Source organism: Musa acuminata, chromosome BXJ3-8 (assembly GCF_036884655.1).
Source record: "Musa acuminata AAA Group cultivar baxijiao chromosome BXJ3-8, Cavendish_Baxijiao_AAA, whole genome shotgun sequence".
In the NCBI taxonomy this organism is placed as follows: Eukaryota; Viridiplantae; Streptophyta; class Magnoliopsida; order Zingiberales; family Musaceae; genus Musa; species Musa acuminata.
Genome location: NC_088356.1, coordinates 33,194,630 through 33,221,348, shown reverse-complemented (window position 1 = coordinate 33,221,348; position 26,719 = coordinate 33,194,630). Strand labels below are relative to the sequence as shown.

General features: G+C 41.8%; 1 protein-coding gene across 1 annotated transcript in view; it reads left to right on the top strand.

The window, feature by feature from the left end:
* The first annotated feature begins 417 nt into the window (after nt 1-417).
* Nucleotides 418-26,719, top strand: part of LOC135644763 (ATP-dependent DNA helicase At3g02060, chloroplastic-like) — a 51,533-nt gene continuing 25,231 nt past the window's right edge. Inside the window, exons 1-4 of the mRNA XM_065162651.1 lie at nt 418-1,151; nt 4,487-4,712; nt 5,818-6,063; nt 19,843-19,977. Coding sequence (XP_065018723.1) covers nt 556-1,151; nt 4,487-4,712; nt 5,818-6,063; nt 19,843-19,977 — 1,203 coding nt within the window. The 5' untranslated portion in view covers nt 418-555. The remainder of the gene's footprint in view (nt 1,152-4,486; nt 4,713-5,817; nt 6,064-19,842; nt 19,978-26,719) is intronic.

Below are 26,719 nucleotides of genomic sequence, written 5' to 3'. Positions count from 1 at the left end.
TTTATGATACGCCAGAACTTATTTAATTTTTATTCTTAAATATCAAAATCAAATTCATCCAAATTTGATTTTCAAATCAAACTCTTATACAAATCTGAATTAAAGGTCCAAACGTCCAAAAACAAAATGCTCGCTCATAAAATGTCAAAAAAAAAATCAATATCCGATAAATTCCTCGAATTTCTGAATTTTCTTTATCAATCTGCCGTTTACAATGACAATATTTTAATTATTTCGCCAGAGAAATCGTGGTCAAAGTCCGGTTGACAAGGATCGGTCGGTATTCTTTTGTCCGTCGATGACGTGTGCAGGTAACGATGACGGGCGTACTACCTCCGGTTGAATCCCACAGACGCTTGCTTCATCTTTTATCTCCATAAAATATCTCTCCCTCCGTCTCTGTTAGTCTCGTCCACAGAAGGCCTCATACTATCCACAGATGTAACAACACCTTTAAACCTCCACAAAACCCTCTCTATCTCCCTCGGTAATGGCGAATCCGTCTTCTTCTCCATGCTTCTGAGCGCTGCTTCGCCGAGCCCCATCAGTTGATTCATGGCTGCAGCGAGCGCCCCTCCGCCTCCAATCTCGACGCCGAAGCGCCTCTCCCTCCGCTACCCCTCTCGTTCCAGACTGGGATGGCTTCCGGCCCCCAAGTGCCCTTTCACAAGAGGGAATCCGCGATTGATCTTCTCGCTCAGGAACACCGCCTTCTACACCGAGGGGGCCGTCGCCCCCCGGTTAGAGAGGCCTGAGGCCGAGCCGGACGACATTGCTATCCTCAACGAGAGGATCCGAAGGGAGCATAAGCGCAGGGAGGGAGCCAACAACGGAAGCTCGATGGACTCCGTCGAGGCCGATAAGTACATCAAGCTGGTGAAGGAGCAGCAGCAGAGGGGCTTGCAGAAGCTCAAGGGGGATAAACATGGCAATGTGGGCGGGTTCGGGTACCAGGTTGATCCCTACACGCTTCGGCCTGGGGATTATGTTGTGCATAAGAAGGTTGGGATTGGGAAGTTCGTCGCCATCAAGTTCGACGCGCCAAAGGACTCATCCTCGGGCCCCATTGAGTATGTCTTCATCGAGTATGCTGATGGCATGGCTAAGCTTCCTGTCAAGCAGGCATGCCGGATGCTGTACCGCTACAATCTGTGAGAATTTTCTCATCACATCAATATTATCTGGTTCTCTTTCACATTCTTAGTTGAGTTAATATCTTCCAGAATTTGAATTTATAACATTTGATATTTAAAAGAAAATTGTAGTAATGGAAGATAGAGATGAAGAGATTATGCACATCGAACCTCAGTGGTCGTTTGATACATGTATAAGGGTTAAGGGAATAGGTGATGCTATCCCATAACTAAGTGCATTGTAATGACACATACCTTGTTGGGTTTGAAAATGCATCAAACTGTATCCTTATTTTCTTTCACCTAGACAACAAATGGTGCAAACAACGGGAATAAGTTCTGATCGCTGGAATTGCATGTTCCACTAAAAAATGCATCCTTTGATTGTAGTAAGTAGGAAAGAGAGAAATAGTAGTGGGACTATGGTGGATGAGATATAAGATAATATTTGATCCTCACATAATTACAATTTTTCTCTACAATTTCTACACCATGAAGTTCCATTTATTTGTAGGGATTAGGAGACAAATCCTTTAAATTTGCAATCATTATCATGAACCTATGATAAGGTTCATGTACCTTTTCATAATGACCCTATTCAATATGACCTTCCATTTTCATATGCCTTTTGTTGGTGTCTCATCTCGACAAAAGACATAAGATAAATAGAATAAATTTATTTTCCAACATAATTCCTTAGTTTTCTTCAAACATGTATTCACAACAAGCTCTTTAATTTGAAAATTAATTTTGAACTAAGGGGCTTCTGAAAATATCGACATCCAGTTTGATGTAACTTGATATTGTCTCTTCTTTCTTAAATAACATCTTCTTTTATCTTTCTTCTTCTACATTCATCTTTTATTTCTTCATTTTATTCTCATCCAGTTTGACCACGTTTGTCAACCACTTCCTTGGCCTCTTCCATGTCCTTGACTTCTATCAAGACCACAATTATAAAGCCTTCATTTTTTTCTCATCCGCTTTGACCATGTTTGTAAACCACTTCTATGGCCTCTACCATGCCCTTGATTTCTATCACGACCACAATTATAAAGCCTTCATCTTTCTCCTTTAAGGATGTTTAAAGAATTTGTTTCTTCATATCTGGACTCTTTTCAAGGTGTTTATAAGAGTTTGGAAGATACCTTTGAAAAGGTGTCATGACCTTATGATACTCTTTACGTAGGTCTTTTGGACATGCATCGAACCTTGCTCGTATGGAGAGAGCATTTTTCTAGCTGATGATGAGTTAGGAAGCATAGGAGTATGTGCAGATATGCGTCACATGTCAATATGACAAGGTGGAGGGACAAAAGCTAGTGGGTCAATTGGAGCCTTTGCTATCACATCCTTAGCCTAGCATAGCTGGGATTGCCTAAGGCGTGTGACACTCAAGTGATATTCGTCCGCAAGGGTTAGCTTAGACCTTAACCTTGTACAATCCACAAAAACCATGCATAGAGAAGAAAAGTTTAGAAAGACGAACACACATATAATATGCTACTATCGTACATAAAGACAAAATAATTGGGATTGCAAGCAACACAAAGCAACTAGTTTTTATTAAGCACAAAAAACTTACTCAAATGAGCTGAATGATCATGTACAAAGGGGTTCGGAAGGTAGGTATAGGCCCAATATTTGCTTAATCTATCAGTTGAACATAAAACGAACATGCTAAAGATGTTGCACCATTCCTTAGACATATAACCAAGGCCTCATTTGGTCTGGTGCCATCCACGGGGTTTCAAGGTGCCGAGACAACTGACATTTCATGCCCATTCAGCCATAACACACAAGAATGTGGTTGTTTTGTCTGTTTCCCTTGTGTGCAAAGCTGCATAGCCAGAAGCGTTTCCAAGTTTTCTCAAGAAAAACAAAAAACAAAACACTTCCAATAAAGCAAAATAGGACTGGCAATGCTTCATGCCTGTACAATCTGCCTAAGAAAACACTTCAAAACACTTGGTGAAGTGGCAGAACCTTCCCACTTTAGAAATAAGTTGGGAGCTAGATAATGCTTTGAGGCATGAAGAATATATTATATTAACATTCAAGCACATGTCAACAATGACATTGACAGTGTAAGTGGGAGGACATATCATGGATTGTAGCCACATCCTTTACTGCAGCAATAACAACTTTGGTTGCATGAGCAGTTTGCCACTTTCATTTTTGTTATGTGTTTTATACAGCATAAACTTGAGAGGCATACGGTAGGCTAGTATTGTCAATTTTGCTTGTATTTGAGTCCTTATAATAGAAAAGATTGTTGCGAGCTGAAACTTAATGAACAGGGTGCAACTGGGCCAATATAGCCCGCTTCCAAGACCGTCATAGGAGGTTTTTGGTGAGCAGAGCATTTAGCAAAATGTTAGCCTTCTCAGCCCCAAGGAACTCTCTAGGTGGAATAAGGGTTTGATGTGCTACTCGAGGGGCAAGAAGACATATTAAGTGAGCCTTACATGTTGCTTTGTTTGATCACCATGTGTGTTTGGCATTCATTTTGCTCCTCTCTACCTTTGGGCCCTTCACAGCATTCATTCAAGCTTGTCGACTGTCCCTTGTTGCTTGATAAAACTTTTATTTGCCTTTTGTTGCTTGTTCAATCTATATCGAGTGCCTTGTAAATAGCTGTGCATGCACTTATTGATTTACTTTCTGTTTTCTCTCTTCCAAGTGCTGCCTCAAGGTTAAAAGTTGGCTGGCTCCTTGCTAATAGGTCCAGCACAAGAGTTCAGCACAAGTTAAGGCAAATCATTAAGTTAGTTCCAAGTGCCAAGCATATCAGGTGGTGAGCTTGGTATTGGACTAGACCTTGCAGAATTGTCTTGTCCATGTATCGATCAGTTGTTAGACCAGTCAATACCAGACCATATGAGTGGTATGGTTGAGATTTGAATCGATTTCTGAGAGTAAATATTTGTTGCATGTGGACTTGCATATGCAATTAGGTTTCATATCATGGAAGTCTATCGTAGAATATACTCAAGTTTGCTTCAAATATTCATAATTTTCCTTGCATTTCTGAAGAAAAGAACTACATGCTTCTATCTACCAATCCTTTCTGTAGCATATGATGTAATTTTCTCTGTAGCATACAGGGTATTCCTAAATTTATTTGTTGAGTATGCATCACACTCACCTATTATCAAATATTCTTTTGAATCCTCACTGTACCTTTTTGATAGTCATTTTTAGTTTTTACATTGCATGTCTCATTCCATCAGATCATGCTGCAGTTGATTTAGGATATACATTTATGAGCATTAACTTGACCCTGAGATCAACTGAGTATTTTGTTCTTAGGGATATATATTAAACATTTCTTCAGCTTATTCCTTTTGCAGTCCAAATGAAACAAAAAAGCCACGAGCATTGAGCAAGCTGAGTGACCCTACTACATGGCAAAGGAGAAGGATAAAAGGGAAGATTGCTGTTCAGAAAATGATTGTTGACTTGATGGAACTATACTTGCATAGGCTGAAACAGAAAAGGCCACCATATCCAAAGAGCCCATCCATGGCTGAATTTGCAGCTCACTTTCCTTATAAGCCTACCCCAGACCAAAAACAGGTTCGTCTATTCTCACTACAGTTATGAATCTCGTAGCACTGGTTTTGGGGATTCCTATTTGTGGTGCCATATCCTGAGCCTCAATTGTAGTGCTTTACAGTTTATGATCTACTAGGTGAGCAGATTTTGCTAACTTCTGATGGTTCAACCTTCTTTTCATGTTTAGAGCAATAAAAAATGCTATAGAACTAGTCTGCAGAGTCATGTGATAGATGTCTTCAAAATAAGTGTTCATAGATTATAACTGAAGATTTCAGGCAACAAAACCAGATAGGTTCATAACAAAATTTTGTTCTATTAGGCTATTAGTGCCCATCATCTTGGTGATGTTTGACACATCACATGCTGTTTGCACAGTCCATATGCCTTTGCACTGACATGGGCTTTTTAGTGACAACAAATAGGAGAAAAAAAAGAACAAAGAAACAAAGAGAGGCAAGTAAAGACTCATTCAATGTAGGGAATAACAATAGCTGCAATACCATGTGCATTTCTTTCGTATTGCTGTTCAATAATGGGTCATGGGAGAAGCAGGCATCACTGGTCAAAGTACCGAGTGATCAGGTAGGTAAAAGAGCAGTATTGTTATGAAACCACAGCAAAACCCATGAGCCTTTTAAGATTAGATAACTCAGGCTTTCTTAGGCTGACTTGAGTGAGTCTTTGGTTTGGTGTTTAGGCCTGCAGTATAACTAAATCCATAAGCTGGCTTATTAATGAATAATGATGATAACATCCTTCTGAATCCAGAGCCAAATAATGTTCCATCTCTTTGACTTATTTCTATTTTTCATCTGAGGGAGCACCAACCTGGAAGACTTTAAAAGGTATCATGCGTGTGCCTGTTGTTCATTGACTTGCTTTTCTGTTTTGGTTAAGATTGAGTGGCATTATAATGCTTGCTTCCTTATCCTTTTTCTTTAACTTTTTTTTGAATTGTGGAGTGTATCTAGTGTGGAAAGGTGGATGATTTCTTTCTTCTATTTCATCTGTGCACTTAATCTAGCTGAAATCTAGCATGCTTTTTTTTTTTTTTTTTGTCATTACAGCATGGAAATAGACTTGAGCTTTCTTGGATGACTCTGTGCATTTTTATTACTTACAGGCATTTATTGATGTTGAAAGAGATTTGACAGAAAGAGAAACTCCAATGGACAGGTTGATCTGTGGAGATGTTGGCTTTGGTAAAACAGAAGTAGCATTGCGTGCTATTTTCTGTGTTGTCTCTGCCGGAAAACAAGCTATGGTTCTCACACCAACTATTGTTTTAGCCAAACAACACTTTGTTGTAATTTCTGAGAGGTTTTCTCAGTATCCTCATATAAAGGTTGGGCTGCTGAGCAGATTTCAGGTATGCTAGTCTTTAGGAGGTTTAAATGTGTTCTATATCAATTTTACTGTTTATCTTTTTCTTTTCTTTTTTTTCAAAATCTTGATTTACTGTTCTACACCTTCAGTTATTTTCTTGTCTTTATTGTTGTGTATGCATGAAGGAAGGACTGTCGGTCTGATTTTAATAGTGAAAACTTCTACTTGTTGAGATCATTTGAAGAGTACATTATGAAGATTGTTGAATTCTATGGTGCTGAGAACATGGAAAACATACCTAAATATTGGTTTACAGGTGTACCAGACCCACTTACCAATTTGACAAGTTTTTGAAGATGTCAACTCGAGTAGCTGGGAAAAATCTTGACCGTTGATAGCAAGGTCGTGAGATCAGATTCTGTGTTCACTACTTACCTTCTGCTATATGATTTGGCAATAACTGAAAATTGACACAAATCTGAGATCTAGTTTGTAATTACCGGCTTAAGGTTTTCTTGTTAGAACTTGCATATACATCTCAATTTTGCCCCCTTTGAAGCTTAAGGGCATCTCCTTGATGTAGGCCATATAGTCCAAGGCTTGTACCACTACATAATATAGCTTGTAGGAAAATTTCGAGAAGAAATCTCTGAAGTTAGAGATCTGAGTCCAATAAATCTTAGATAAGAAGACAGATCTTTGTAGTTGATAATCTGATGGCTTGTTCACTTTCGAACTCAAACCGATACATATCTGAAATAGCACATATGTGCATGACCTTATAACTAATCTGAAAAGAATCTTCACAATAATGATGAAAAATAGCCCTTGGCACTATAATAAGATTTGAGTAGTGGAAGAGTCTGCATCTAGCAGAAGGGTTGTGTGCCTGAACCATACACTTGGTTTTAGATAGAATATTAGGGATCAATATTAAGCCAATATGAGTCTTCCCAAGGAACCCAGAGTGGCTGTAGCTGAAGGACTACATCAGTTTAGTTCATTCTCTTCCTTGTGAGCTTCTAATTGTTCTTCAAGTGTTTGATCAGCTATTGGAACCTCAGGATCTATTTACTTGAACTAATTCTGACTTTTGCTTGATTAATTTGCAACTTTGATGATTTGTTTTCAGCTACCTTTATATGATGGATCTTGGTTGGAAGAGTTTGCATCCTTGAATTTATAAACTTGGGAAGAAAAACATAGCCGGTAAATCATGGTTGTTATGTACCCATCAGGTGTATCCTTGAACCATGATTTTCAGCATACCATTCATGTATTTTATGGATTACCCTAGAATACTTCAAGTCCTAGAAAGATTAGGCATTTTTCCACTAATAACCCTAAAAATAGAAAATGGATATAAGCCTCTATGACTATGTCTTGAACTTTGGTTACCTTTTGTGCACTGATTTTAGTATAATTAAGACCTTTCTCTCGTTTTCATTCTTGGAGAATTTATTCTCAAATTTCCTGAGTTGGAGATTACCCTGATAGGAGAGTCATATCCTATCTATCAGTATGTTGGTCTACAAGACTTAATGGTTATCATCAATAATTTGGGAGGTCATGTAATTACGGCCTGTTATATCCAAGTTATTGAGCAGTGGTGTGCCAAACTAGGTATTGACATTTATTATTTATTCCTTGACTTGTCTCTTCACCAACATCATTTTTAAGTTGTAATCCTTTAGCATTGGAACTTTGGAAATAACATGGCTTTTTGGTTTTTCTCTTATAGTAGAATTTAACTGATAGTGATCTCCAACTGTATGCTTTAGTTTATTATGATGCCAATTCTCATGACTCCTAATCCTTCATACAGTTCACACTTTGTCTTGCATTCTTTGTCACCATCAGTGAGGGTTGGTTCTGTTATGAATATCGTACGATGTATCGGTGTACTGAGCTTTGCTCGGTATGGTACAGCATACCAAACGGTATGCCTAAATTAGGCGTAAATCTCTCCGAAAATATCTGAAAAATAGAAAAAAAGTTAGGATAGGGTTTTTAAGTTATAAATAAATATATATTAAGTATAGTTTTAGTAAAAATAATGTAAATTAAGAATAGTGCTATATATCTTTTTCGAGCTTTGAGGAGTAGCCTTGTGGAAGGTTCGTAATTTCGGATTGTCCTTCCGTTAATATTGAATTATCTACAGAAAAATTATTTGAATTGTTAGATTATTTTTTATACAACTTAAATTTTAAGATTCAAATGAACTAACTAGTCACATGTGTAGATATACCTAATTCTACCATCAAAACGAAAAATGGGCCTCCATAGGTGGTGGATCGGGGTCTTTGATTCTATGTATATATATATCAATATGATATGTTTGTCGGACCCAATCCTGAAATTGATCCCATGACATAGTGTATTGATACACTGTATGTCATTGGTGCATTAATGTGGTGATGGTTGTAGGTTGATCGTCATGAATCAGGTGTCCGAGGCGGTTCCTAAGGCATGTATTGGTGAATGTCAGAACTTCTACTTTCACTACTGATCTGTTGCTCCATATCATACTATTGATCGGAGAAGTATGACTAATTATCACCATACTGCTGTTGGCCGTAAGATTCCCCATAATACGATGACTATGAATACGTTGAGCTTCGTTCTGTTTCTATGTCGTGTAGGCTCTCTGGCATCTGCTCAAAATCAACCATTAGTTTTCCCTTCTCTTTCCGTGCATAAACTTGACTAGTATCTCGTCGATTTTCATGATTTGAATCTTTGATGACATGTGTAAAATGTTGTTGCTCAGTCCATGCACCACCCTCAAATTATGTAGACGGGATCAACGACTCCCCGACGTCGCCACCATCATCAGTCGAGGCACTGCTGCCCACGTCGCTGCCATGTTTATGGACCGAGTGAGTTGCTGAATGTGTCTCGTCGCTTGACTCGATTCTTTCCAACGGTGCAGCTGATGCTATTGCTTTCCCATTTGCCTTTGCCTTTGTATGTTGGGCGGACGACTGTGACAATTGGGTGTTTATAATTCCTAAAGTAGTTTGACTCGATCTTGTTTGGCTCCTTCCGCCACGTTTTGACCGAGGGGGATTTTCTTCTTGCTGGGGATGTGCTTCCTCTTCTTCTATTGCTTGGGTGATAAAACGCGAAGGATATTAAGGATCTCCCACCTCATTAAGTAGAGGATCCTCTTGGTTCTCCGTCACTTCGACCCACTCTAACATTGACTTTGAATCTTCGTTGTAGAAATGGAGGTCGATGGTATCAATCTCTAGTTCCTCTGGCTCCTTGTTTAGCTCGACACACCACAATCTTAGCTGCATGTTATAGTGGACATATATCAACTCTGTGATTTAAAAAGCGCTAGGCGCCAAGGTCCACAAACGCCTGAGGCGCTAGGCGCTCGCCTAGGCGCTCGCTCGAGCGAAGCGAGGCGCTAAATTATAAAAATATATAATATAATTATAAAAATATATAATATAATTATTTAAAATTATCTAAATTATAAAAATATATAATATAATTATAACAATAATTTCAAATAAATAAAAATTAACAACATTAAAATCAAAATAATATATTATTAATCTATAAACAGAAAATTAATCATTTCAAAATTCAAATAAACTTAATATTAAGAGTATACTGAGCCTGATGGAGAAACGAGGAAGCGGCGGCGGCGGCAGAAGCGGCGGCAGCGGCGAGCTGACACGGACTTAGCTGGTTTTGCCTAAGTCGTGCGGCACCCTTGCGTGTCCGTCCGCAAAGGTCAGCCTCCCCAAAGACTCCCATTGTCCCTTAGGACCAACAAAAGAGAGAACAGGCAAAAGAGAACGCCTCAATTGGGATCCACAAGCAAACATGTCCGAAAAACACTTCATAGACAATGCAAATTACAAACAGACTTTACAAGCTCTGAACAGTGGCACAACAAAGGGTAAAATGGTCCATTACAGACCGAAAAGCTCTCGCACGTGTCTACATGACACAACCTTTATTTACAAGCCTAAAGAGGCCACCAACCCAACTAAAATGGGACTTATAAGCCTTCGGCTGCCCCTCTACACATTGTACAAGGCATGAACATGCCAACAGACACGGACATACATAAGCATTACATCAAACACCCTGTTTCAAAGTTTGTCCGTGACATTCTCCCCCACTTATCCCTTCGACGTCCTCGTCGAAGCCTTTGTGAACACTGCAACTCTTCGCCTTTGCTGAGTCTTCAATCTTCTGCTCCAGCTGCAATGCGCCTCCTGGCTCCCAGCTGCTCTCCGCTGCTGTTTTTGAGTAGTCGAACCTTTGATCCGCCATGCTGCTTCAACTCGCCAATGACTCTGACTCTGGTGTGGGGTTGGCGGAGTTGTGTTGATCCTCGTTGATTCCTGCGGATCTCCCAGATGAAGGAAAAGACCATCCTTACTGCGCCAGTCTCTCAGAAATTCCACATGCTGCTTGAACTGGGTGGATGCTTGTTGGAGCTTTAACGAGCATCGTCTCGCAAACTTCTGAAGCTTTGGGTCCTTCCTCCACAAAATCTGCTCATTGACTCTTCTTTCAGTTAGTTGTCACATCCAAGTAGGTTCGCATCACTTCCGCTTTCGATTGGCATTTCATTGGGAAATGAAGCGGACAATCTACTCTCAGTAGCACTGATCACCGTTGGTGAGGATTTGACAACTATTGTCTTCCATTATCTTCGAAGGGTCTTTGAACTTGTGCAGAGCTCCTCTGCTGGATAGATAAGAGAATTGGGGTACTCAGTTTCGCCCATTCTCTTAAGAGTTGAGAAGGCAAAGGTTACTTGACTTCGCCCGCCTCCTCGAGGTTGTACTTCATGCATCGAGCTGGTTACTGGTATTCGCCTGCTCTTTGCTCACACTTCTGAAGCACTTGAAGTGTTTGCACTCCTTGCATTGAGTTAGTTACTGTGATTCACCTTCTCAAAGCCATTGAACTTCTGGAATGCAGGAAGTTTCCACCCCAACTTGGAGTAATTCTCTGATAGATGAGATCGCCTCTGGGATTGTACCGTCTTCTCCATCAACCCTGCCGCCTACTCCACTGAGTAGCAAAGGTACAGCACCGCGTACTGCCAGCTTCGTTCCTTGGTCGTGCACTCTTGCATGACCCGAAGTCCTTCACTTACGGCTGTCTTGATGAGAAGCACACTGACACCGGTCTTACGAAGTTCCTCGGCCTCTGCCCTTCAGCCTTGTCCCGGTACTTGGAGATTGCCTCTGCATGCTCCACCTCCTCGGCCCCTTTCACGACCAAACGCTCTCCCTCCGTGAGAGCAAGGGATCAATGACTTGCACGGAAGTCCCGCCTCTGCGGTACCATGGCGCTGCAATGCCCATGGCCCTACTATCCGTCGCCTCGCATCTGCATCCCTTTTCTTCACGATCAATAGACATGTCTCTGTGGCACTCCTCTGAGTCCACCTCCATTCTAATTGATGCTTGATTTTGGGTAGCTAAGTCCCTCTGGACTCGTCGTCGCTTCCTCGCCCCTTTCGACCCCCTGCTTCAACACCTCTGTGTTCTCCAAGCAGCTCCTTCTGGTCGATGGAAAGACAGACTGCACTCCCATGCATGGCCTCTGCCATCGCATTGTAGGGTTTGCACCGATTCTGTTCTCCATAGCTTCCTTGGTAGCAACGTTCGCTTACTCGGCCTTGTCCTCTGACTTGCCGGGCTCCCTTAAGCGAATATGAGCTCTGGAGCAGTCCAACTCTCCAGCTGCTTCGATCATACCTCTGCATGATCAAGTCCCTCCCATGGAACTCACTGGTACTTGCATTCGAACTTTTCCCTTGGTGGAACCCAGCCCCCATATGCTGATGACCAAGGTTTTCATCCGATGCAAAATTCGGTGCACGCCCGGAAGACCCGCCTCTGCGGTACCATGGCCTTCACTCCTTGAATCCATAGCCCTTCTTGCCGTCGTGTTGTTCACCAAAGCGGAGCTCCCAGTAGCTCCCGATCATACCTCCATATGATCTCATCCCTCACGGGACACTGTCGTGTGTATCGCATTGCCACGAACTGTTCCACCACGATCCGCTGCACCATGTCGCCTCCTGGTGACATCTCCATTGCATTCTGATCCTTGTGGAATAAACTCGAATTGTGAACCCTCCATGTGTGGCCTCTGCCAATACATCGCAGGGTCTCCTCCACCTTCGATTTTGTTCGCTCCTTTGGCAATCGATCTTCATCCACCCACTCTTGGGTCACACCTAGATGAAGCACCGCTCTAGGACAGTCCGTCGCCTAGTAGCTCCCGAAGTCCGCCGACTTCGCTGTAATTTGTGCACCATTGCCTGGATCCTGGGCCTCTGCCCCTACCAGCACAATCTCTACTGCGCACCGCTTCCTTCCTAGCAACTCGAATGGCAACACTGTGGCATATTCTTCAAGAGTACCCGCCTCTGCGTCCTCTTGCCCCGTGCTAAGGCCTTCTGAACTCAACTTCGCCTCCGCAAATTGAGTCGCCTTAGTTCCTTCATCAAATGCTCCACCGAGATAAGGTGCATGTGTCCCGAAGCTCCCTTCGTCTTTGGCACCATGCAAGATGAGTCCGCTCCGTCAGAATGAAAGACCCATGGAACAACATGATCCCACTCTTGCCTCTGCAAGAGTTCATGTCCTTGACCTCTGTCTAAGGAAAGCACTGTGCCTCTGCTCCATGTTCCAACTTCTATGCTGGCTTCCTCCATGCGGCTTGGGTACTTCGCCAAGTTACACCCAAGTTGCTCCGCTCCTCATTTCTGCATTGAGTCGATGGTGGCCCTCGCGCCCACCATTCCACGGGTCAGCCCTCCCTTGAGTCCGATCTCATATCGACTCCAAGTGTGCCTTCATCTGTGTTGCTCCCCCACTTGATCTCGCAATGCATCCACCAATGCATTCTCTCAAGCGAGATCATGCGACGACTCCTCGCCGCTTGCTCAGTCCATCGAGCTTCGTGGAGTTGTTGTTTATTGAGGTACTCCTCCTCAACATGTGAAGTCCGTCTCACATGATTCTCCCTCTGGAGAGCTGAGACTTATCCCTCCTGGATAACTATCCCATTGGAGCAACATCTCTCTTCATTTCGGAGACCACCATCCCCTTGGACTACTCCGATCTGCTGAACAAACTGTGCATTGATCTGCCTCCTGCAAACGCACTTACTAGATTGCGACTCCCCGTCAATACAGCCCCCACTGCACCCCTCAAGGTCTAGCAACATGCTGAACTCGTTGCACATTTCAGCCTCCCACGGACGTATCCTTCACATGCCGAAGAGAAAGTTTCAATGCTCCATGGCGCCGAGTCTCGGCCGCCTTGGGATGGCCACGAACATTCCGTCGTCCGCATACAAGCCCATGCATGAGTACCAAATTCTTCGAGTTAGCAATTCCCCTCACCTCTGTGAGCTTTGGCATAACTCTTTTGGTCGTTGAGCAACTCATTCCACCTTGGATGGTCTCATTCTTGCCGAGCGCCTCGCTTGCCTAGAGCACCATCAAGTATAGTTGTCAACGTTGAGCCGTAGCTCAAACTCAGCCATCCCAACCTTTGTGCGCTCCAAATTCTTCCAAGCTTGCCTGTTCTCGTGGTGCCTCTTGCGCGAAGGGTTGGCCATTCCTGTGAATGCCAATCTCAGATGCCCGCTCCTCTGAGCGACTCTTTTCCCTACATCTCCATGCCCGTTTTCCCCCAAACGGTCGCGCGTGTGCTGATTGCCCTCAACGCAGCCCCGCTAGGTCCCCCACGTTTGCATGCTAAGTGTTTCTATGAGTGCTTGTCCCGCTCTGATACCATATGTCACGACCTTAGCTGGTTTTGCCTAAGTCGTGCGGCACCCTTGCGTGTCCGTCCGCAAAGGTCAGCCTCCCCAAAGACTCCCATTGTCCCTTAGGACCAACAAAAGAGAGAACAGGCAAAAGAGAACGCCTCAATTGGGATCCACAAGCAAACATGTCCGAAAAACACTTCATAGACAATGCAAATTACAAACAGACTTTACAAGCTCTGAACAGTGGCACAACAAAGGGTAAAATGGTCCATTACAGACCGAAAAGCTCTCGCACGTGTCTACATGACACAACCTTTATTTACAAGCCTAAAGAGGCCACCAACCCAACTAAAATGGGACTTATAAGCCTTCGGCTGCCCCTCTACACATTGTACAAGGCATGAACATGCCAACAGACACGGACATACATAAGCATTACATCAAACACCCTGTTTCAAAGTTTGTCCGTGACAGAGCGGCGGCAGCGGCAGCAGCGAGCGGCGGCAGCAGCAGCGGGAAAGGGAAAGGGAGCGGAAGGCGCGATCAGCGGGAGGCCTCGAGGGAGGCGCGAGCAGCGGGAAGGCTCGCGGGAGGGCTCGCAGGAGGCGAGAGGGCTCGCGGGAGGCGTGAGCAGCGGGAGGGCTCGAGGGAGGCGCGAGCAGCAGGAAGGCTCACGGGAGGGCTCGCAGGAGACGCGAGCAGCGAGAGGGCTCGCGGGAGGCGCGAGCAGCGGGAGGGCTCGCGGGAGGCGCGAGCAGCGGGAAGGCTCGCGGGAGGGCTCACGGGAGGCGCGAGCAGCGGCAGCGAGCGACAAGGTCGCGATCGAGATCGGGATCGGGATCGAGAGCGACAGCGGCAGCAGGTTAGTGTTGGGTTAGGGTTAGGGTTAGGGTTGGGGTTATATCGATTTAGTTGGTTCGATTGAACCAACTAACAACCGAACCAGGATCGAACCAGACCTAAAATTCTGGTTCGGTCGCCTTGGTTTACCTAGGTGCTCGCCCGAAGCGCCCAGCGCCTGGGCTCGGGCGAGCGCCCAGGCGGCGCCTGTTTGAAGTGCGCCGCCTGGGACATTAGCGAGGCGCTCGGGCCTCGCCTCGCCTCGCCTTGCCCGAGCGCCTAGGCGAGCGCCCGAGCGCCTTTTGCAATCACTGTATCAACTTCTCCAATCGTCTATACAATAGTCTGTTGCGGACCTTCGTGTGAATCAATGCGAACATTGACCATTTATATTCACAGCCACAAGATGTTATCGTCTGTGAAAGCACACGAACAACAATCTTCCTTAAATTTGGTGCATCCCCTTCAAATTGTAGTCACCACTTGACTGTAAAAAGATATAAATAACACTTTATTAGCATAACAAATAATTAATATCATATATAGTTGATAATCAATATGTGTAATTTTTTCTCATTCGGATCCATAGTGTAACGACACGATACAACTACAACATCGGAGAATGAACCAATTGTAGCTCGGAAGAATCGACCCTCCATAATAGCATCAGCTGCATCAACAGTATTTAACAAGAGTCGATATATAATCAACTATATATGATATTAATTATTGTGTCATTAGTAAATCATTTTGCATTCCAAGAGTATACCGATATTGAATTGTCGAATTTAGATAATTAGCTGCAAGACATAATTTTGTTAGCAAGAATTTTTTATATAATAAAAAAATTATGAATTAAATTAAACTGAATATAAATTTACCTGCATTATGGATATCTTGATTTATATGAACTTCAGTCCTACGATCAATGATTTGCAAGTATTAGTCAACCTTAAAATCATCCTTGAATACTTTCCTGACCTTTTCTCTTGTTGTAATCAGCATATGTTTAAGATAAGACATCTGTGGATGCTTGTTCATATCGACCTTACGGAGGACAACATAAAGTGATTCCACACTTTCTATGATTTCAATCATGGTCTCCCAAAATCTAAAGGAAAGAATGGCCTTTTCCATCTTCTTTTGATCGCTCAATCTCGAATGCCTGGAATCAGACCATTCCTGTGAGGTGACCATTGCCTTGAGGCCCTACCTCTTTTGTTGTAATGACTTTAATGCAATGAAATTGATAACAAATCGAGTGACTCCAGGTCAGAGTATCTCACACCATTTACATACGTTTACATTAAAGAGTGGACCCAATAATGATTATATATAAACTTTGTAATTGACTGTGCTCGAGCTGCACACTTGCTGATAACTGAAAGCTCGCCAATATCCTTCAATATTAGATCTATGCAATGAGCTGCACATGGAGTCCAAAACAATATTTTTCTTTTGCCATTAATTGTAAACCGACCTTCTTGAAATTTGGTCCATTGTCGGTGGCTATTTGGATAATGTATTGTGGTCCAATCTCCTCTATTACAGTGTCCATCAAGCTCTCAATATAGATTGGATCTTGGATCTTGTTAGAAGCATTAACTAACTTATGAAACACCACCTGTCTATTGCAATAAACAAGAAAGTTGATGATACTCATTCTTGTTGGCCCTGTCCAATTGCCACACATCAATATCACCCCATATTCTTCCCATTGCCTCTTGAAGGATTTGATCCAATCCTTAAGTTCTACTACCTCCTCATTTAAATACACATCGTGAATCTCCCTCAGTGTTGGAGGTTAGATCCTCGTGCCAGACTTAGAGGTGACTATGCTTTGATAATATAGACCTTGGGCTGTGTTTGCTAGAATCCTATAAAAGTTAAACCATTTTGAAATTGCCTTCTTAATATCTCGCTTTTCTTTTATATGTGCATCGTCAATCCGTGTATGTTTTATTGTTTGTGGAGGATAGGCTTGTAAATCAATATCAACAATATCTGGTGCGGACCTCCTGCTAAGACCTCTCATAAAACCACGGAGTCCACCATGCCTCATGCTACTAGTTCGGCCTAACTGAGGAGGGGCAGTTGGTTACCTCATCCTGGTCGACCTCTAGATTTCATTGCCACCACCGTGCTCCCATTGTGAGTCAGGTTATCGATGCCTCAATGCTTCGTCGTACATATACTGATGCTCCAGTGATGAACGAATATCAGTTGTGAAATTCAGGTCGATTTCATCGCCGCGGCCCTCATACTTGTCATAAACTGGTTCTTGCGTAGTCCTACAATATTCTTCCTCAGCTCTTGCTTTCTTTTTTATTGTATCATCTCTTGTTTATTGTAACTTGTTTTGAAATGATTTACGAACCTCGGTCGGAACCTCCTTGCATTTTGCAACATCGGGATACCCACCAGTCAAATACATCTTTACCTAATAATTCCTCCAACCTTGCCAATGTAGTCACAATAAATATATTGCCAATAATGACGGTTCCCCTCCATCTTTCGGGCATGAGCCTATGCGTCATCATATGACTATTCTTTTGGTGTTATATTCTTACCAAATTGAAATCAAATAAGCTATAAACACGTAAAGCACGTTAATAGGTATTAAAGACATTGAATTGACCCAATATCGATCAAATTTTGATTAAATCATCATTAAATTCACTAATCGAAGCATTAAATAACTTTATTAAAACCTAATTAAACCTATTTTGCTATCATAAATATGTTAAACACATAAAAGAAATATTAAATACATAATTTTGATCAAATATAGGTCAAATTACGATGAAATCATCATTAGATATATTAATCACACTATTTACATAGTTAATTACCCACTAATTACTTCTTTTTCAACACTTTAAACATGTCGAACACCCTAATAGATATTAAAGACATTTAATTTACCAAATATCGTTCAAATTATGATTAAATCATTTATTAAAATCACTAATCACAGTATTAAATAACTTTATTTAAACCTAATTAACTATATTTTACTACCATAAATATGTTAAACACATAAAAGAAGAATTAAATATGCAATTTTGATCCAATATAGGTCGAATTACGATGAAATCATCATTAGATACACTAATCACACTAGTAACATATTTAATTACTCACTAATTATTTCTCTTTTAACACTCTAAACATGTCAAACACCTTAATAGGTATTAAAGACATTTAATTTATCCAGTATCGATCAAATTTCGATTGAAGCATTATTAAATTCACTAATCGTAGCATTAAATAACTTTGTTAAAATCTAATTAAACTTATTTTACCATCATAAATATGTTAAACACATAAAAGAAACATTAAATACGTAATTTTGATCTAATATAAATCAAATTATGATGAAATCATCATTAGATTCACTACTCACACTATTAACATTGTTAATTACCCACTAATTACTTCTCTTTCAACACTCTAAACATGTCAAACATCCTAATAGGTATTAAAGACATTGAATTGACCTAATATCGATCAAATTTTGATTAAATCACCATTAAAATCACTAATCACAGCATTAAATAACTTTATTAAAACCTAATTAAACCTATTATACCATCACAAACACATGATCCAATACTTAATATGCATGAAATATAAACATTTGACCTATTAACTGTCTAATTTTGAATAAATCAATATTAAACAGACTAATCACAATATTAAAGATCTTAATTACTCCATAATTAATATTATTCTTCCATCAAAAACATGTCAAACAATATATTAGACAATAAATCATATATCATTTAAAATAAGCTTAATCATCTCATAAATAAAAAAAAATCTAGAAAGAGAATACATACCTCTTGATTAAAAGGTTCTTCCTCTTAATCCTTTCAAATTAGCCTCATAAATTTGATTCAATCCATAAATCGTTGCTTTGTTGAGTTTAGGAGAGTGAAAATGTGAGAAAAAATGAGTTTAAGAGAGTGTGAAAGTGAAATGGATTGAAATAGAGGGGAGAAAATGGTTTAAAAACCTTTAAGGAGTGCGCCAGCGGTTAAATTGACCATTGGAGCACTGTTGCCATTCGGTAATGGTTGATTTCAACTGGGCGGTAACGGTCGAAATCGACCAGTACCAGCCAATACAGGTTGGTAACGGTCAAAATTTTGACCGTTACTGCCCGGTACAGCCCTGTATCGCCCGATACGGGGCCAAATGCCTGATACTGCCCGGTAGCGGGCGGTCTATGTGCTAGTCTGCTGGCTAACCAGTATGTACCACCCGTACCGAGCGGTACGGTACGATAATGCAAACATTGGGTTCTATGGTGTTATTGCTTTTGTATCTTGTCCTAACTTCACACTGGGTGCAGCTGGCTTCAGTTGAGATCAATTAGAGATTTAACTAAAACTTGTGGTGTGGGCAATCAGATATTCTGGTACTTGTGATCAAATTCCACAAGTAAAATATAGGTGGACTTACTGAGATAGGAAAGAGAATTACTTGTTCCTCTTATCGCATATAAGTTCATTCTTCCAATTGTCAGTTTCAAATTGTGAAACTGAGAATATGAAAGACATTAATTCCATTAGGACTGATATAACAGAAAAAAATTCATTAATTCCTTTCAAATTGTGAAATTAGAAGCAAGATTATCTAGGAATAATGATGAAAATCTGAGAATATGAAAGACATATCTAGACATGCAGTTCTTATTCCTAAACCTGGTGTGACTTCATCTGGGCCTAACTATACCTGATTGACAATTAGATTGTTTCGTTGATTACAATAGTTTGCTCTGAATCTATTGAATGGTACATTAAAAAGAGCATCAAACTCAACCATAATATATTATTCAGCAGCTTATCAATATATCTATTGTTCTTTGATTTTTTTTTCATCAACTTTCACAGCTTTTTCTAATTCACTTTTAAATGCCCACAGAGAATCTCTTCTTTCAGTCTATTTAGACTTATCTACGATGGTGTAAGATTGTTTGTGTAATACAAGAAAAAAATTTAATAGTTAGAATTATTCTTAAATGCTCTCTTGGATTGCTTAGCTAAATCACTTTGGCTGTAGAAAATTATCACATTTTAAGGCTGTTAGTTTCAGATGCATTTTTTCTGACTTGAAGTTTAATTAACTTCTAGTGGTTCATTGAAGACATTTCGAAGTTTGCTTTTCCTAGGTTGCACTAATTATGAAGTTTTGATTAATTGTGCAGACTAAGGCAGAGAAAGAAGAGTATATTTCAATGATTAAAAGTGGACATTTGGATATTATTGTTGGAACCCATGCACTTCTCGGGAACCGTGTGGTCTACAACAATCTGGGCCTGCTTGTTGTTGATGAGGAACAGGTGAAATCCCTATCTTTGTGTAAATTTGATTGGATATTGTCTCTTCTAAGTTATAAGAATATCTTGTATTATACTTTGGACTAGAGAATATATGGGTGGCAAGAACATGATATCTTGCTTCCTTGTCTTGGGCCTTTGCAGTATGGCTTTTGGTTCTGCATCGAAGTCGAGAAAATTAATGTTCTAGCATTTGTTTAGATTAAAAAATTCATAGAATACCTTTTCTTTTTTATCGTAACGAAATGCTAAAAACAACAATGATTCATGAATTCGCAGCCAAGGTTTTCAAATCTTGGTTGAGCGCCAACATTGATCTTCCATTGGGTTGGTAAAATACTGACATCATACCATACTGACACTCTATATAGGTTGGTACTAGTTGACATTGGCCGGACTTTCTGTGCCTACTTCCAAACCCATCCAGACCATCTTAGACATAGTTTTGCATATATATTTGCCTCAATAAATGAATAGAAAACCTGTTATGTAATATATATCAAAATACATAAGTAAAAGAACTTCAAAAACTGTTAAAATTAATGCACGATATAGGGATCTAGGCTATCTTTGCATTGATATAACCTAGATCTACATAGAGCTAGCCTAGATATGCATCAATCTTGGCTGGCTCTGTGTGGATGTAGCCTAGATCTATGCAAATCTAGGTAGAATTTGATCATATTTAGCATATATTTATGCTAGGTTAGTCTATATTTGCTTGAATGTAGACTGTATGACACAATTCCTACTTGGATCCCATGGATCTGAGTTGGATTTTCATCAATCTAACAGGGATCTATGCTGCATATATCTGCATAGACCTGGCATAGCTTTCGATAGATCTACAATGCATCATATGAATATAAAATGCAAGGAAAATGATATACTAATCTGGAGAAAAAGATAAATAAGCATGAGTTTGAGCACAAATAGACATAAATCAAGGCATTCATAAGTCAAATAAGCAAAATACGTTGATTATTGATTGGGGATAATCTCAACATCACTCAACCAGACTGGCCAACCCTTATTAATGGGCCTCTTAAAGCCTCAAAGCCCTATTTGGCCAAGCAAAGCCCATATCACAACAGCTTAAGTACCTCAATCCAAGTCATACTAGGACTAGGATTAGCGTAGCCCTCACCCAAATTGGGGCAGCCACAAGGAAGGAGTGGCACCAAGGATTAGGACTTTCTAAGTTTTAAAAAGTATTAGGACTCTCTAAGTCCTAACTATATTAGGACCAAGGATTTTAATTTCGAATGATACCGCCCTTACCGGGCGGTACCTACCGGTCCGCTAGCAGATTAGTACGTGGACTGCTCGCTATCGGGTGGTATCAATTTGGCTATAGCCTGGTTGCGACGAGGGAAAAAGATACGTCAAGGGAGAAGAGGGAGAAGGCGCTCTAAGAAGAGGGAGAATTAGGAGAACCTTGACGCTTCCCGATCCGGCGTCGCCTTCCCTTGACGATCCCGATCCGAGAGGTAACGGAGAGGCGGCAGCTCGGCTTCTTTGCTGCGTTCTTCGCCGAAGGCTGGAGATGCCTACGACCTTCGCCGCGTTCTTCGCCGAAGGCTGAAGACGTTTGTGGCCTTCGATCTCTTCGCCAAACGCTACGGATGAGGAGAAGAAAAGGGAAGTGACGTCGCCGAGGCAACGTACGCCTCTTTTTTTACTATATATATATATATATATATATATATATATATATATATATATACCGAATGATACACCCCAGCATACCGCTTGGTATGCCTGTACCGTACCATATCAAGCAAAGCTCGAAACTCCGGTACGGTACGAAATTATGAACCTTGATTAGGACTCTCCGAGTCCTAACCTAGTTAAGACTCCACACCTTCTCTAGCTATAAAAGGAGGAGGAGAGCCCATCTAAAGCATCCCAAAGCAATCTAAGTCGTTTCCCCTGTCAAGAAGCCAATCGGCCCTAAGCTGAGAAGAGATGAGAGAAGAGAAAGAGGACCACAACAACACCCTTCTTCCTTCTATCCAACCTTCCACCCAATCTAGGACAGCTTCCTAGCTGAGAGTAGCAGCAGAAGAAAAAGAGAAGAGGAAGAAAGCCTCGACAACTCATCTCCAATAGCAGTCGAAATCAGCAAGCAAGGAATCCTCTTCTTTTAGATTGCAGTAGAATTCTGTAGCATAGAACTGTCGCAAAACCTGCAGCTTCATCTTCATCCTCGACATCCAAAGATGCAGCAATAGCTACAACATATTCTGCCCCTTTCATGGTGCCAAATAGAGGTGCATTCGATTGGTGAGAGGAGGGAAGAAGGGGAGAATTGACGAAGCAACCTATGTTCTGCTGAGAGCAATCTGTCCATGCTTGTCGCGCGAGAACTTCTGAGCGATCTGTCACGGACTTAGTTGGAATTGCCTAAGCCATGAGGCACCCTTGCGGCCAAGTCGCGAACTTATCTTGAGTTGCCTAAGTCGCGAAGTATCCTTGCGCCAACTTCTCGGACTTAGCTGGGATTGCCTAAGTCGTGATGCGCCCTTGCGTTATGTGTCCACAAAGGGTCAGCCAATTTGCAACCTCACTCGGGTTCCGAAGGACCTGTAAAAGAGAAAGTTGATTAGTTCGAAGAACGAGCGGCGGACAAGTCCCGACGTCTCGCGGAAAGAGGAAGCTTTACAAGCAATTTAGCAAGCACGTTGAGTGCAAGAGAGAAGAGAGGAAGGAGAAAACAAGGACTTTAGAAGGTAGAACGAACAGTTGCAAGTCCACAAACAACTGCTCACCGGGCACGAAGGTAAGTTCCCGTCAAGTTAACGTGTGAACTTGTAAAGATTTTTCAATGCCCGACGATATACCGAAGCCCCATCCAGCCCTGTGCCACCCGGGGGGTTCCAGGGTGCTAAGATGGCTAATGTTTTGGGTGCTACAGCGGGCTGCAGAAAACAGCCCGCGACACGCCAAAACGGAGCCATTTTGGGGCTTTTTGGTCCGACGCGATGAGCGGTCGCACTGTAGCGCTGCAACCTGTTCGAACATGCATTTTTATAAGCAAAAGCACACAAAACCAAGGCAAAACAGGTTGCCATGTCTCTGTACAAGCATGCAAAAGCGACGAACGGTTCGTTGAACGAAGTTGTTGTGAGTGCGCGATGACCATTCGTGACATTCTCCCCCACTTAAATTGTCGACGCCCTCGTCGACACTTGTTAGTAGTTATTGATGATTGCTTCTTCATGTCGTAGGGCGTTTTCGGGCTCCCAACTGGCTTTGGTTCGGAGAAGCTTTCGTCACTTCACCAAGTACTTAGTCTGCTCAGCTCTATTGGTTAGCTTTATCTTACGATCCGCCAGAATGGTTTCAACTCGCTTCTCGTAGAAGGCTCTGGTGGGGAGTAGCCGAGTTGGAACACTTTGGGAAGCATCTTGCGGATCTGAGTGATAGGCTTTCAAGTTGCTGGCATGAAAAACATTGTGAATTTTGAGCCATGCCGGCAGCTGCAACTTGTAGGAGACGTTGCCCACCCTATTGATAATTGGGAAGGGCCCTTTGTTAGAACCTTTGCAGATTCTAAACTTGGGGTTGATCTCTTTAAGGGATCAGCCTCCTTGGAACTCTATAAGGGTTCCTCCCTCTAAGTTGCTGCTCAAAGGCTGCAGAAAAGATTCATCTATTGCTTATGAAAAGAGGAGGAATACATGACTATTTATAGGGCTTCTAAACCGTAACTCCTAATAGGACTCCTACTTAAGACTCATACTTCTAACCAACTCCTAATAGGACTCCTACTCAAGACTCCTATTCCTTTACAACTCCTAATTCTTCTCTTAGAAACAACCTCCTAACCCTAGCCAGCCTCTTCACCTCTTTAATAGGGGTCGGCTTAGGTAGGTTTTACATGAATGTCTCTCTCAATTAGGACTCTCCTAGCTAGAGTCCTAACAGACCCGCCCTCTTCAAATCAGCCTTATCCTCGAGGCTAACGATTCATGAATTCTGGGAATTTAATCTTCAAGTCGTCATAGTTCTCCCAAGTGGTATCTTCTGTTGGTAGATTCGCCCACTGTATTAGCACTTCAGTAGTAGGTCGTTGTCGTCGAGTCACGATTCGTCGATCAATAATGGCACTTGACTGGGTCTAGAGTTCTCTTTGGGTAGTCATATTTGGTGGGTGGCTTTGGGCTGTCTCCAGGCACCTATTTACAACTTCCGTATGGCCGTCGGTTTATGGGTGATATGCCGTACTCATTTTCAATTTAGTACCCTGCATATGAAATAACTTTGTCCAAAATCTGCTCTTGAAGATGCAAGTAGAATTTGTCACAAGCACAATGCGTCCCTTATAGCGTAATTCTTTTGAGTCCCAATTGTAATAAGCCACGGAGCTTGGTGCTTCCTCCAATTTTTTTATGATCTTAGTGGTCTCCGGATCTTCCTGCAATTCCCTCTTAATATCCTTAAGGAAGTCACTAGTCGAAAGTGAAATGGCTAAAAATTCAGCTTGCTTAGATAGCCGTAAAAGCGCATCTGCAACAACATTCTCTTTCCTCTTTTTGTAAGTTATTTCATAATCATATCCAAGAAGCTTTGTTACCCATTTTTGCTGCTCGGGGGAAGATATCTCCTGCTCCAAGAAATATTTTAGGCTTTTATGGTTGGTCTTGATTTGAAAGCATCGCCCGATCAAGTACGATCTCCACCTCATTGCTGCGTGCACAATGGCGAGCATCTCCTTATCATATGTTGACATGTTTTGATGGGAGGGAGACAATGCCTTGCTAGTGTATGTGAGTGGTCGATCATCTTGCATGAGAACATCTCCAATTCCGACTCTAGATGCATCGGCCTCAATGATGAAGGGTCAGCTGAAATCTGGTAGCGCTATCACTAGCATCGTCGTCATGGCTGCCTTAAGTTTGTCGAAGGCAGTGGAGGCTTTGTCCGACCATTGGAAGGTATCATTTTTCAGTAGAGAAGTGAGTGGTGCACTGATTTTTCCATAGTTTTTCATGAACTTGCGGTTGTAGCCTATTAAACCGAGAAAGCCACGTAGCAATTTTATGTTCCTCGGGGTTGGCCAGTGTTGCATTGCTTCTATTTTGGAGGGGTCCACCGTCACACCTTCCTCTGATATGATATGCCAAGATATTCTACCTTTTGTTGAAGAAAGCAAAAATTCGTAGTGGCCGTTGTGTGTTCGAAAGGCAGTTTTTGGTATGTCTTCTTCGCACACTCGTATTTGATGATACCCGGATCGAAGGTCCAGCTTTGTGAAGATTTGTGCTCCCTTTCATCTAGCAATTCATCTACTACTGGAATAGGGTATTTATCCTTGATGGTTATGCCATTGAGAGCTCGGTAATCAACGTATATTCGCCATGTTCCGTCCTTCTTGCGTATAAGTAGCATCGGTGAAGAGTAGAGGCTGCAGCTTGGCCGAATAACTCCTGTTTCGAGCATCTCTTTTACAATCCTTTCTATTTCATCCTTCTGGAGATATAGATATTGATATGGCCGAGTATTTGCTAGAGGTTTGTCTGGAAGAATCGTTATATAATGATCATGCCGACGGGTAAGAGGTAGGTTGTGTGGTTCGTCAAATATATTTGAAAATTCAGCAAGTAAAGGAAGTAGGTTTGGATCTTCAAATTTTATTGGCTCTCCCTTAGTTTGCGGTTCAAGTTGTACCAAAAAGCCGCTGGATGCTTTATGCAAAACCTTCTCCATTTGTTGTGTGCAAATTGTTGTTACGTCGCGTCCACGTTTCCCGTGCAGTATCATCTTACTATAAAATTTCATAATTAGTTTCATAAAATTCTAGGAAACATCACCTAATGTCGTCAACCATTCAATTCTGAGCATGGCCTCATGATCATCAAGAGGGAGGAGGAATAAATATGCAATTATCTCTTGGTCCTGCAGCAACAGTTTCACTCGCGGGCGCCTACGATCATACTTCAAAATCCATCTGTCGGCGACCTTAACGTCAAACTTGCTGCAATTCTCGATAGGTAAGGCCATCTGGACAGCAACCTTACTGTTTAGGAAGTTATTAGTGCTGCCCGTGTCGATGAGAACAGTGATCGGTTGTTGTTTGAGAAGGCCTCCAACTTTCATCGTTTACGGGTTTGAGTAGCTGGCTAGTGCATGTACCGTAACTTCGGTCGATTGTGGCTCTTCTTTTGCATCTTCTTCTTTATGTTCAAGGCTCTCTTCTCGATGTTCAATGACCTCTTCTTCTACTGGTTCAATCATAAGAAGTCTCCCTTTACTACAGCGATGCTCACGGCTCCATGGCTCGTCGCAATGCCAATATAACCCCTTCGCAGATCGCTCCCGAAGTTCTTGTATTGTCAAACTTTTTGGTGCAAGGACTCGGTTGATAGTAGGGGGGGCTGAGGGCTTCGGTATTGCAGGTTGGGGAGCAACCCTAGTCCTCTGGGCTTCATGATTCAATCGCTCCTCTTGAAATCGTGCGAAAAAGATGGTTGCCATAAGCGTGTACGATTGTCGCGCTTTAACTTCTCATCGGATCTTCGGCTTCAAGCCCTCAATGAAGGTCCCCAATAGCTGTTTTTGAGACCAATCACGAGTTTGATTAGATAACCTTTCAAACCTGGTTTGGTACTCTTGAATGGTGGAGGTTTGTCGGATCTTTGCTAGTTGTCCGTCAATGTTCTCATAATCGGTTGGTCCGAAGCGGATCAGCAGTCCTTCTTTGAATTGTCGTCATGAGAGAACTCCATGAGTGTATTCAAAC